A 13550-nucleotide genomic window follows, 5' to 3' on the forward strand; every position below is an offset into this window, starting at 1 on the left:
ATCTGCACAGGTATAACAGTACCAGGCTTCACCAGCGGGGGCAGTATTGACCCAGTTATGATCACAGCCACGAGAGAGACAAGAAAAGCTTCACCTCAGGCTACTGTACCACACCTGCCCCTGGCTTAGCGTGCCTAATCCATCCTGTGTGTATTCACACAAAACTCAGCTCCATTTGTAATGCAGCACATCTACTGCCACGGGGTTGTGGACTGCGTGCTAACTGAAATAGCCAGTCAGGCTATATTTGTGAATAGATTTGCATCTTACTAGGACAACACGGCAGCTTGGCATTCACACACACACACACACACACACACACACAAGCTGTCAAAACGGCACAACATTCCAGCACCAGAGCTCAGAATGATAGCCACGTGTGTCATGGTAACAATCTCCAAGGAGACGCGGAGGAAAATACAACAGGGATGGCTAGACAAGCAAGGGGGGGGGGGAAATGATGGGAGGTGAATAAAGACAACAACAACAATCCTTTTAATGTGAAACATCAAATAAAAATGTGCAGGAAAACTACACATTGTTTAAATATACTGTCTGTAATGAGAGTAAAACCACTAAACGTCGAACGCCACAATGTAACCGACTATTAAACGAAAACAAGTCAAATGTGCTCGAGCGTGGTCTCGCGTCAGAGCCGAGCGGTGACCCTGTGCCCTGTAGTTACATAAACACAGGAAGCTGGGAGCACCTACATTACTCAACTCCTTTCTATGGCCCACAATGCAATTCATTTCCTGAGCAAACATTACACATCCACCCACAGCAGGCTACATTAAGACTATAATAGGTATACCACGGGCGTTCTTACATAATGACACGTCTACTCTGTATCGGTGCACCAAAGCTACTCCTGCGGTTCTTTTGGTCGCGTTTAAAACATCAGATCTGGAGACGAGTGACAATAAAGTCTTGATTTTATTAACATGGAGTGAGTGTCTTTTTCCTCAACACAACAACCTGACGAGAATCTGTCTTGAAGGGATTTTTAAAGGTTTTACGATGAATTTTTTCGTTGTTTCCCTTCAGACTGAAGGAGTTTAAGAGACACAGGATGGGCAGTTCTGCCAAGGTTTGACTCTACGCCAGCTGGGGCACAATGTCCACAGAGAGCAATGCAGTGTTACATTCAGACTAAAGCCGACAGTGTCCTAGTTAAAAATGTGACCTGTATCTATTTTTCTAGTCAATCTGAATACAGAAGGAGCTGTGTGCATATCGTACAGCGGCAAAATTAGAGTGCAATTCATGCAAACTATATTTAAATATTCCATAAACTGTGTTTTTTTTCGTCCTACCTATGCTGAGCCCACACTTGCATGGAAAACACCACCAGTGGAAAGAAAGCAAGGTTACTGAATGAATAGCGGCAGTTGAGTCAAAGTTCTTCAGTGTGCACTATGACTCACATTAGTGTGAAACAACAGGAGAAATGCAGACGTAGCGTATACGAACGGTATTTAGCCTCGTTATTCTCAACAACCTCTTTCAAACGTTGCCTTGATTCAAATTAGGATCAGATCTAAGTGACAGCCTTGAATGGATATAAATACAGACGTGTAGATGGTAATCTGGAGTGGAGAATGAAACAATAGTCTGTGAATATAATGCAGACATGCAGCTTATGGACTTGGAATGGGGAACTAAAGGATAGGTTCACATTTTTTGTAAATCAGATATCTTCCGATTTTTCACCATTTAATGACATTCAATACACCGAAGGTCTTACCAGCAGTGGAGCTGTGAGACGGTCGGTCAGGAGCAGGGAAGCCCAGCCTGGCAGGTGGCCCCGGGTCACAGTCCTCCACCAGAGGTCAGCCTCTGAAACACGAGTCGACAGGAGCAAAACACGGATGACAATCTCAGACCGGAGGGGGAAAAAAAGAGCACATTTCAGGGTCTTTTGCAACCGTTAAAAGTCAAACTGTGGCATTATTACGCAAAAATGGAGACAAAATGCTTCTTTCTTAAAAACACACAAATCCACTGAAAACATTTCCTCTCGTTTGTCTAAAGTACCCGACAGACTGCTTCCTTTTGAGCATCTTATTGTAGGTTCCCTTTTAAACTCGGGGGAGACTCAGTAACATCACACAAAAAGGGGAACTGCAGGTATCATGTGAAGTATGCAACAACAGGGCTGTTCTTGAGTCCTACCTTCCTTGTGAAACATGGGCTGATTGCAGTGTTTTTATAAAACATGGAACAAATAGGTGCACATAAAAAAAAATTAAAAAAACCACACACACACACACACCACTTCCTATTGTGCAACACTTCCTCTGATTCATTTCAGGTTTTTCTTCCTGTCAGAACTCTACAACACAATGACTCAAATCCAGCTCACGTTTACGTCCTTTAATCCAAGGAAAGCTTAAGATTTTGAGAAGGTATAAGAAACATTATTATCTAAAAACATCTAGCTTCTAGCCGAAGACTCGGCTCAGTTTGACACAGTCTCTGTGCGCCACAAGCTCGTTGTTACAAGTCGCTCACATGCCCTGATTGAGAGAACAAGCTCAGTAGACTGTGAGACCGTTAGTACCAAAGGCTCTGCTGCCTTCACCGGGCTGCATACAAATGCAGGTGTTGCAAGTGTTGGTCACGCACGATTGTGATCTGACTTCAAAGCCTGAAACTTTAAACCCACAAGAACAGTGAGAGCTGAGGAAGAGACGATAGGGGACGCAAACAAGACGCCGTGAGAAGGGCAAACTCAAGAGAAGAAAGTGAGGAGTAGACTATATTCTAAGAATAACAAGAGCCCCTAAAATATTCTTCTTATAACTCGTTCTGACGGAGCACTTCCTTCATGCAAACTGACCACAACTTGCTCCTAAATCCATTACAGCTGACATTCTGGGTGACATCTGTGGCAGGGCATCATGGGAGTCAGCTATGAATCAGGCCTACAGCTGGGGGCCACAACATTAGGCCAAATCCTCCCTCGAATAAGCACATGAGGTTACGGTGCATTAGCACTTCAAGAGGAAACTAAAGGACGTGGTGCGGTTCACCAGGAAATTAACTCGACATACAAGGGCAGGATTATCAGAATGATGGAGTCACGAGCATTACAAATAACAAGGGGATTGTTTCCGTAGTGGAAAAAGGTTGGACATTCATGGAAAGATTATAATTTGGGGTTTTTTTTCAGCATTTCATACTTTATCTGTCAAAGAAAAGAAAACAACACTTTTTACAATGTGGTCTAAACATACACAAACATTCACAATTGGAGGAAGAGAAAATAAGAATACCCAACGAGGTGCTTTTGCTTATTCAAACAAGATCTTACAGCCATGTTAGCGGCTCTGTGAGCTGCACTTTGAGCTCAACGCTGGCGCCAACATGCTGATTATTTTAGCTCCACATCTCTACAAAAAGTGAGGAAAACGCTGTGAGTAATTCCTCTCCAGGATCTTAAATCAAAGGTTTTATTTAATTATTAAACACGGCTGTGGCAAACATCAGGTTTGTGGCTTCTCTGTTTATCGGAACACCGTCATCCACCTCGGTGCCGCTGTGGGGAAAAAGACCCACGCAATGAGATCACACTAAAGTGGCACTACGTGCAACGAGGCATCCACTCGTCACATGACGAGTTCTTTGTCTTCAGCAAAGACTTTAAACTAGTCATTTAAATAAAAAGAGGAGAGGAGGTAGTGGATCTGAATTTCAATATCCTTAAAAATCACACAACAAAACTTCAGTAAACTCCTCACAGCATGTTCTTGCTTACCAACACAACTGGTGGGATATTGCTTTATTCCCACATGATCAGAGGCAATGAAACAAACACTGCTCAGTGCAACTCTCTCTGAACCGAACGCTCGCTTCCTGCTGCTTCAAAGGCTTATTTCTCCGTTTTATATTTGTCATTCCGGTAGCTACATACCAGAAATGGACTTGATTGTTTTTGTGTACAAGAAGTGTTTTACGAGGGTGCAACATCTCAAGGACGCTGCTATTAAGAAGGAGCAAAGACGCGTTAAAATCTTGTGCTCTCACATCTTCAGTTTGTCGCAGCAATACGTCAACATACAGAGTACATCCGTTTGGTTTTAATTAAGTCCGCCACATGAAGGGGTCAATAACTATGGGCCAACATGTGTGGGCCTGCTGCACACCGTGTGTGTGCTGATTTTAAAGCAGGCCACCGTAGAATTAATAGGATCCATACTGTATGTGGTGCATGTGTCTCACACACACACACAGAAATCCGCCCAATCACCGGTTTATTTAGGCGAACCTCAGTGGTGTAAACGGGGTGGACTGAAGCAAGTGACACTGGGATAGAAATCAGAGCTTGCTGTGTTTCAACACCACCAAATGAAACTTCCATTGAAACTCAAGTTGCCATGACAACTTGTATCCCCCCCTCCCCCTCCCCCTCCCGTCTCTACCGGTGAGCTGAGATCCGAGGATGGATCTCCATCGAACCCACGGAGCACAGCCGAGCCTCACCATTCAGAGAAACCCTCCACAGATCGGTTACACGGAGATCCTCCAACTGGAATGTCACAACAGACGACTTGTTGAGGGCTCACGACTCTCACCTGGGTTCACAAACGGGTCACACCATGCCGGGCAACTACAGAGCAAGGGATGTTATAACATTTTAAATAAAAATAATGAGTGTTTGTGGGTATGTTCTTCTCCTTTGGTCCAGGTTTCTACAGGTTTGACTATGATAAATATCATAATACATGTAACTACATACTTTCATACATCCATTCCACAGTTTAGACATGATTTAATGAATGCAAAGGCAGTTGGGTAAAAAAAAAAAAAAAAAAAAAAAAAAAAGTAGGACACGTTTTTTTTTACAGTTATAACACCACGTGAAGACGGCGGTTTGGTGCGGGGGCAGCGCAGCAACAGTTTCATGCAAAGGCTGAATTTCTAGCATGCTGATCTGCCATCTGTGGAAACACCCTGCTGTGTGTCCACTGACATGAGGATCTCATGCCTGCCTGGGTTAACACACTATAACAAAACACGCCACCATGTTTCAGTGATTTGATGCGAGAACAATCAAATAATTGCTTAACTGCTGTTAAGATCTCTGATCTGTACTGTATATTCTCTCTGATTTGAGCCTGGAGGGGGTTTCCTGTGTGTGTGAGAAAGGTGTGGGGGGGCACACAAAGTGACAGCTTGTTTTACTTTCGAGTGGGTTATTCATAGCATTATGTTGAGAATTTCTATGCAAAGTCCACTTTGCTTTTGTACCACATTCACTCCCGACGATGCTGCTGCTGCCGCTGCATATGGGAAGCCACAAATGAAAGCATCCTGTTGGAGGAAAAAAATAAAAAGAGACTCTCTCTCTCTTCTTCTTCTTATGTGCATGCTTAGGGCTTCAGATAAGCCAACATCACAGGACGGATGTGAGATTCGTTGAGAGGAATGCTCAAGTCTACCAGCACAGCCATTGCTGCAGATCAGAAATTGGCACACACTGACTCACACACACTGACTCACACACACTGACTCACACACACACACATCAAAAGTATACGACTTGCCACCGCCAAAGGCTGCAAACACAAACCACCACAGCTAGGACCTCCACTGCCAGACCATCTTTCTCTGCTAAACAGCAAGGCTGTCAGCATGTGCGTTAACCAACAAAATCTGTTAGTGGACTCAACCGCAGAGACACTTCATCGGGTCAATAAACACTGATGCAGTCATTAACACCAGGGACAACTTTTTAGGGTAAACGGTGACTTGCAAATTAAATCAAGACGTAGTTTGTGATATCTGCTCTCTAATAATTCAGCCGTGTGAAGGAACGGGCCGGCCTACTTGGGGGGGCACAGTCAGCCTTTCCCAGCGAGTGATTCACGTCATGTCATCATCTCAACTATGATTTGCTTTATGAACAAGAGCAGACATGCAGTAGCAATGGAAGAGGGAGTGTGTGCGTGCAGTCAAGAGGCACAGAGATTACTCCTATAGCACAGACAAGTACATGAAAACGCTGACTCAGGTATTCATTGTCAAATGGCAATATTTCCACACCACCAAACAAAGTATTGCAAGAAAAATGTATGAACAACAACACTAAGCGTTTAAGAAACAATGCTTAAGCCATTAAATCTCCAAGTCATGATGATGGCGTAAGAGCAGAACGCTGACCGGGCTAAAAACACTTGGAGGAAGTTAATCCAAATAAGTGAACAAACAGCAGAATGCCACAGAAAGGGATCAATACAGCTCTGTTGTGCATGAAGCTCAGACAGCAGCACCTGACCTAGCGTGCTGCCTGCAGTGTGTGTGGACGCAACAACGCTAACAATGTGACGCAGACAGATTTCTAAATCTGAAAACATGGTTTTTGGCCGGGGCCCCGTGTCAGAGAGGTGTTGGTTCGAGTCTGTGGTCGTCTCCTGAAGCTGCTGTGGATTGTGCTGCATTGCACAAGTGCTGCAACCTACATGAGCACATAATAAAAAGGGGAAAAGGAATAAAGTTGTTCAATCATCGTTGACGTTACAACAATGACTCAACTACATGAGATGTTTTAGCATAAGTGCATCCACTTGCTGCCGGAAGTACAATAAATAGTCAGACTGTCAGCAGGAGACGACAGTGAACCTCATACCGAGAATAACTGCAGTAACCCAACCTGCAGCCGGCAGCTCAGCCACGCTGGGTGTGTTCAAGGGAGGGGGTGTCTGGACCCCTTGGCGACTCTGACATTACAACGAAGTCAAGAATATTCCTTAATGAGAGAACTGTTAAATCTGTTTGCAAGTCTGTGGCATGAAACCATCAGAGCAGCTTTGCCCTTAAAAGGTCACTCATTGGGAGGACTCCTGGAAAACCGCTAAATTATTTACATGAATTACTGTTACAGTGACTCTCGCCCTGATGCTATCAGCCCATGCTACCCTCATCTACTGTACAGCTTCCTCAGGGTTCATTACATTCGCACAATGAGAGACCGCTTTAAAACGGATTCAACACATCTCGGCCCCCGATTGTTATTTAAGCACTCATAAAGCAAACATTGGTGTAAGGCATTGACAAAAGTCTTATCTAATGTCAACAACATCCTCACGCAGGAAAAAGACTGGGAGTCAAAAGCTTTATGACAAGATTACAGACAGATTATGACTAAATAGTGACATGTAAAGGATGAAAAAAAGAATCTTCTCCTAATCCGGAGGGCTTCTAATGTTTGCTTTGCATGACAAATGATGCAGTATCCAAATACATGTTTAATTTCATAAAAGGTTCAAGCCTCTACCTGCATGAGATGGGGATTCATGAGGGAATACGTTGTGCCAAATGAGCCATATTCCCATGCTTGTTGCACTAACATCCATCATGCTCCCATCTCCTCACACCACTGCAGAAAGAGTACGAGACAAGTCGCACCACGTCTCGCAGTCCTACCTGGATTTTCCAGAGCACATGTGCAAGTCTGCACATACTCGAAACTATGAGAGCAGACATGCATGTCCATCCGTTAAAGAACACAGAGAAAGGCGATACTTCCTTCTTTCAAAATGTGCAGCGGCAGATATAAGGAAGACATATTGCAAAAGAGGGACAACTCAAATAACCTGGAGGCATGTTATCTCTCACCGCAATCCTGGGTTCCTCAAGACAGACGGAGCTTTTCACAAATCAAGGTTTCCTGACGTGTAAAAGTGCAGCATACCTTTAACAGGAAAACACCAGGAGTCTTTTCTCCCCTAAAAACATCCTAAAGATGCATGCCTGTCCAGCTTACTTTTCTTTAGTGTCATTAAGACGTAAAAGGTCCCAGTACACCTCGGTCTGAACTCTCCAAACGGGCCCAAGCGGGGACCGTGAGACTTTTGAGACTAATTTAATGTAGACGTTGCATCACAAACACAACAGAGCTGCACTTGCCTAACACACCATCAAATCCGGCTTTCTGGGATGTTTCACTTCCACTTTCACAACCTTTGAAGAGACTGGGCGGAAAGACAACACTTCCATGCTAGGGTAGGTTTGTGCAGACTACTGATGCAAAGAGAAAACTTTTTTTTTTTTTAAACATTGGACTCTAGTAGGTCCCAGATCAAGTACAACTTTTAAGAACGAGTTCTTGGATTTTTCCATTTAATGCAACTTTATACTACATTTAAGAGGGAAATATTGCTTTTTTTGTGACACTACATCTATTTACTTGCATTTTGCAGCGTCAGATTTAAAAATGACCTACCTGATTCATTACTATATAGTACATTAAACTACCCAACAGTATATACAACTGTTAAAATGAGACAAGCAGCAATATTGCATTACTTAAGTAAATTATCTGATAGTACTTGTGTACTTTTATTGAATTTAAGAGTTTAAATTCAGAAAGTTATTTTACATTATGGTTCTGCTACAACCAGGACCACAGTTTAGACACCTGTGACATTTTTTAAAATTATTATTATCATGCATTGATCAGAATAAAAATCATTAAAGACAAACCAGCTCTAACCAGCTGTCAGTGTGTGTGCATTAATGTCTTCATTTAATGGTGCATGATGGTGCATGTAAAGAGAGCGGTGTTGATCCGAGCCAGAGGCTAGTTTATACCTGAATACATCACCTGTCTCTGCAGAGTGGTCGATGTCAAACACAGCTGATAAAGCTTAGTAAACAGCCGCCGTCTCTGGTCAAATAAAGGGAAAACCTATCGGTGCAGCCTAACGTCCACCTTCAGACCTTGTTCTGAAAAGGGGAAGTTAACGGAGCATCGGGGATGAAACTTAAAAACACAAAACACACATTCTCTACCATTGTATTTCTATTTTATAGTAACTTTGCAATGCGTGGGTCGGATTTCCGCCGGACACGTTTTATGATTCATAACTAATTTTAATGTAACACTCAAAACAAGCCAGACTGAATGGCAACCGGTGGGCAGCAAAGGTGGTTAGTTGAGAAGACAGAGAAAATGCGACATAAAGTGGTATTTTGTAGTATATTTCCTCTGTTTTTACCTTGATGCTCGTGGAGAAAACACTGGAGTCGACGTCTGGATACCACGCTAGAAAGCCAGCGGTACGGGACTGAAAGAAGAAGAAGAAAAGCGATTTGCTGGTCGCTGTTTCCGGGTTAGTTACTGAGCGTCACTGTGGCCGTCAAACGAGAGGGGGGCTCGTTTTGCTCCACCTCTGAGCGCGGCGGTGGGCGTTGTTCACCTTCATACTCTAACTGAAGATAGACCCGCCCGCTCAGAGGTGACCCGTTGATATGATTCAACGTCTGCTTCCATCAGATTACAACTGAGATATCCTAGTAAAAAATCTCTCACAGCGGCTTTGATTAGGACTTTTAACCGCTTGAAGCCTTTTAAGTATAATAACAGGTTGTATGTCCAACGTGTATTCCCTCTACCGAAGTGTCCTTGAGCAGAAAGCTCATGTAAACCTTAAAGAGGCTGTAGGGGGCGCTAATGTGGCATCTGACCCTCCACGTTGACCCCAGAGTGAGTCACTTCAAACCACTGGATGAGTGGAACTGAAGTTTTCAAAAGCCTTGAATGCGGAAAAAGATATTTCATTTGAGAAAATAGGCCTTAGCAAATAAAGAAATACACCAGTTTACAGTTAGTGAACATTGGTACATTTTATTGCCATCTCACTATGAACTCACCCACAATTGTTCCCTCAAAGAAGGATTTTATTTACATGTGTGTAATTTGTTGTAAGAAGATGAAGTAAGACATTTTTTAGAAGGCATCTTCTCCTAAACTGTAGGTTTTTGACTGTTTAGCACAATGGGTGAAGGTGGGATCTATATTTAGCTCCTTGTCTTCCTATTTTATAGTCACCTCTACATATTTAATATCTATATATTTCTTTTCCCTTCATGCTGTGTGGCCAGGCAGGATTTCTCTACGGAGACGTTACTTCAAAGACTGAATGACACACCTGGTTGTAATTTGAGATCATAATGATCTCATCTAACAACCAGGTGTGTTGGATCAACTGACTGTAACTGCCTGTTGCTGCACATTGATTAAAGATTAAATTTATATCATTCTCGCTGCTGTTCAAAAAACATAACATCTGTGAGGAATTATTTTACAGCATTTAAATACTTTGGTGTTCAGGTTACTTTAATATTTAACAGTGTCAAATATTCAGTTTTTACCAAACAGGCATCGGCCACTCCACTAATTAAGCTTAATTAAGCAGCACACCTGCCTTCAATCAGTGTCTGTGTGGCCACGTGGAGCATATAAAGCCACTGGCACTGGCCAGAATCATTAAACAGAAGAAGTTGAAAGCATTTAGTTCATCTCAGAAAACTGCAGTTACTTTGTTTGTTCGGCAAACTTGGATTCAGCCATGGTGAAGGAGAAGACTCACATTAACATGGTGGTTATCGGTCACGTCGACAGCGGCAAGTCGACCACCACCGGCCACCTCGTCTACAAATGTGGTGGCATCGATCAGAGAAAACTGGAGAAGTTTGAGAAGGCTGCAGCACAGGTGAGGAAGAGGGGGAAACACCCTGCTGTAAAAATGCTACACAAAATGTTTCAACACCTGTTGTGAGACTTGTTTTACATTCTTTCACAGATGGGGAAGAGTTCCTTCAAGTTTGCCTGGGTGTTGGACAAACTGAAAGCTGAGCGTGAGCGAGGAATCACCATTGATATATCTCTGCTGAAATTTAACACTCAAAAATACACGATGACCATCATTGATGCTCCTGGCCACCGGGACTTCATCAAAAACATGATAACCGGGACGTCGCAGGTAAGCAGCGTAGAATTTCAGCACTTTATGTATCCTTCAATATGTGTTTTATTTTCACCTACATCATTGTCCTTTCAGGCTGATGTTGCCCTCCTGGTGGTCTCTGCAGCTAAAGGAGAGTATGAGGCTGGTGTGTCAAGGAGCGGTCAGACCAGAGAGCATGCCTTGCTGGCTTACACTCTGGGGGTCAAGCAGATCATAGTCTGTGTGAACAAGATGGATCTGACTGAACCCCCTTACAGCCAGAAACGCTTTGACGAGGTGGTTCGAGGTGTGAACGGCTTCCTCAAGAAGATCGGCTACGAGGCCACGACTGTGCCCTTCGTTCCAATATCTGGCTGGACTGGAGAGAACATGATCACTGCAACTCAGAGGGTAAAGATGGGTTAAGTTAAAAAATATCTGAGTACATGCAAACCTTTTGAACTAAAATAATGTCTTTCTCTACAGATGCCCTGGTTCCAAGGCTGGAAATCCAGACGAAGAGAAGGGAACGCAAGTGGGAGAACTCTACTAGAAGTCCTGGACTCCATTCAGCCACCAGTGCGCACCACCAGCAAGCCCCTAAGATTACCTCTGCAGGATGTCTACAAGATTGGAGGTTAGAAATCCTGCTCAAGGTTCCGTTTAATCATTTTTAAATGGCCCTAGGTACAGGTGCAGCAGAGGGATTAGAGTGGGGGAAGGAAAGCAACATTTGTCCACTGATAAAATTACTTTTAAATTTTTATTTTAAAGGGTTGACTTGAAAACGTTCTTCTTTGTCCTTTCAGGAGTAGGGACCGTGCCAGTGGGTAAGATTGAATGTGGTGTCCTCAAACCCGGCATGACCCTGATGTTCTCCCCGGCCAAGATCACTGCTGAGGTGAAGTCCATCGAGATGCACCACCAGGGGCTGGAGACGGCTCTGCCAGGACACAATGTTGGCTTCAACATTAAGAACGTGGCCGTGAAGAACCTGCGGCGTGGGGATGTAGCCGGCAACGCCCAGCAGGACCCTCCATCAGACGTCATCAGCTTTGAAGCTCAGGTTGGTTCAATTGAGTGAAAATTTAACCTGAAATGTGTAGCTTTCCCTCTGTGCTGATGGGATTTTGCTTTTTTTTTTTTTTTTTTTTTTTTGTCTTTAGGTGATAATCCTGAACCATCCAGGGAAGGTCAAAGCCGGCTACTCTCCTGTCCTGGACTGCCACACCGCCCATGTGACCTGTCGCTTCACTGAGCTGAAGGAGAAGATCGACCGGCGCACCGGTAACAAACTGGAGGACCGTCCGCAGGCCCTGATGTCTGGAGACGCTGCTACGGTCACACTGGTTCCCATCAAGCCCATGTGTGTGGAGAGCTTCTTCACGTATCCTCCCTTAGGTACAACCTCCATCCATCCAAGTCTAATATCTTCAAGTACAAGAAATCTGACTTGTGCCGTGTTTAACGGTTAACTTTTTTTGTGCTCCTCAGGGCGGTTCGCAGCAAGAGACCTGAAGCAGACAGTCGCTGTAGGCATCATCAAGTCTGTGCAGAAGGACCAAGGGTCAAAACATGCCCAAAAGAAGTCCAGTGTGTAAATGGCTTCGTTTTTTTTTTTACCAGTAAATCCTGGTATGGCTGCATTGTGAATAGTTGTTTGGTGAAATGCTATTTTTGTGTTGTGACACAATATTTATGTTTAAGTGATTTTTCCTGTGTTGATAAATCCAAAGACTCAGTAGAACTGGATGGTAAACTTTGGTTGTAATTTGTTGAGATAACAAATAAAGAATTATTTGAACTTTATCTAAACTTTGTCTTGAATGTTCTTAAACTAACACTGCAAGGTGTGTGTTTATTTATTAAAACTAGAGTAAGCTTTCCACGTGGTGAAATGCGAAGCCACTTAAACTTGGTTTAGCTCAAAGATGGCAATTGATGCCTAAAGTACCTTAAAATTGTATGACACTCAGAATGCTTCTTCAATATCTACGGCTTTTATCTAGACTGACTTGTATAAGCCGCTTTAAAAATGCACCCTACTCTTAAGAGTTTGACTTGCAAGGAGAAGTTAAAGGGATGAAGCAAGAGAGCAGGCTTTGATTTAAGTACAGCACTTTTAATGATACAATGGGGTTTGTTCCTTAACATGGGGGGGGGGGGGACTGCAAGTCAGTGAGGACTGGGTGAAAATGCATCGGCTCAAGCCTTTTACAAAGTCCATTCTTCTAAAAGACATCTCTGGTTCACAGGCAAACCTTGAAATGTACAGGATCCAGTAACATGGAATGATATTACATGACTTAAAAATAAAAAAATGTCAAGCTCATGAGGTTTTTTTTTACAAGACACTGAATTGTGAACAAAGGTTAATGTGAAAATTCTAGCCTTTCAGAAAATCAAGTTATTGCTGAGACGTCCTATTGAGTTTCCTGTACTTGTTAATAGTGGCTTCAACAGGATAACTTTAGTTTACGTAGTCCTGCTTAATAGTGGCTCTTCAAACCCTGAGGTGAGCGTCATTGAACGCAGCACTCCACTCAATTCCAGTCATTGTTACACCATGCACAGAAAAGGTCAAAGGACTGTGGCGATGGCGTCGAGTTCACAAACAGAGCTGCATACATACAGTGAACAGTGTAACAAGGAGTAAATCAGTGACCTACAGTGAACCACAGGCTTTGATATTCCACCACACAGTAGCAGCAGGTTTCTATACTGTAAAACAACCATAATACGTGTACACACAAAGCAAGCAAGAACAAGGAGTACATTTAATGTTTTCATCGGGGGGGGGGGGGGGGGGGGGGGGGG

At 43.4% G+C, this 13550-nt stretch overlaps 2 protein-coding genes across 4 annotated transcripts in view; one reads left to right on the forward strand and one right to left on the reverse strand.

Annotated features, from left to right (window-relative positions):
* Positions 1-9131, reverse strand: part of fam49bb (family with sequence similarity 49 member Bb) — a 28833-nt gene extending 19702 nt beyond the window's left edge. The window contains exons 1-2 of one of the 3 annotated variants that reach the window (XM_031850032.1): positions 9003-9129; positions 1748-1839 (exon numbers count right to left, since the gene is read on the reverse strand). The gene's annotated coding sequence lies outside the window, so the exon portion shown is untranslated. Of the gene's footprint in view, positions 1-1747; positions 1840-9002 lie in introns of all 3 variants that reach the window. The other 2 variants (XM_031850029.1, XM_031850031.1) reach the window with 2 other exon arrangements.
* A 1068-nt stretch (positions 9132-10199) lies between these two features.
* Positions 10200-12542, forward strand: eef1a1l3 (eukaryotic translation elongation factor 1 alpha 1, like 3). Its single transcript, XM_031850543.1, has 7 exons — positions 10200-10499; positions 10590-10769; positions 10848-11144; positions 11220-11370; positions 11543-11799; positions 11900-12134; positions 12228-12542. The coding sequence occupies exons 1-7, from the start codon at positions 10356-10358 to the stop codon at positions 12332-12334; spliced, it is 1371 nt and encodes a 456-aa protein (XP_031706403.1). The 5' UTR covers positions 10200-10355; the 3' UTR covers positions 12335-12542.
* The last annotated feature ends 1008 nt before the right edge of the window (positions 12543-13550 follow it).

This window comes from Anarrhichthys ocellatus, unplaced genomic scaffold (genome assembly GCF_004355925.1).
Source record: "Anarrhichthys ocellatus isolate YVR2014 unplaced genomic scaffold, GSC_Weel_1.0 scaffold10, whole genome shotgun sequence".
NCBI lineage: Eukaryota > Metazoa > Chordata > Actinopteri > Perciformes > Anarhichadidae > Anarrhichthys > Anarrhichthys ocellatus.

What these genes read in the sequence shown, in the direction of transcription:
- eef1a1l3 (XM_031850543.1), top strand. Translation starts at nt 10,356, where the DNA reads ATGGTGAAGGAGAAGACTCACATTAACATGGTGGTTATCGGTCACGTC. An exon ending in TTGAGAAGGCTGCAGCACAG is followed by an intron (nt 10,500 to 10,589) that starts GTGAGGAAGAGG and finishes ATTCTTTCACAG; the next exon opens with ATGGGGAAGAGTTCCTTCAA. An exon ending in TCATCAGCTTTGAAGCTCAG is followed by an intron (nt 11,800 to 11,899) that starts GTTGGTTCAATT and finishes TTTTGTCTTTAG; the next exon opens with GTGATAATCCTGAACCATCC.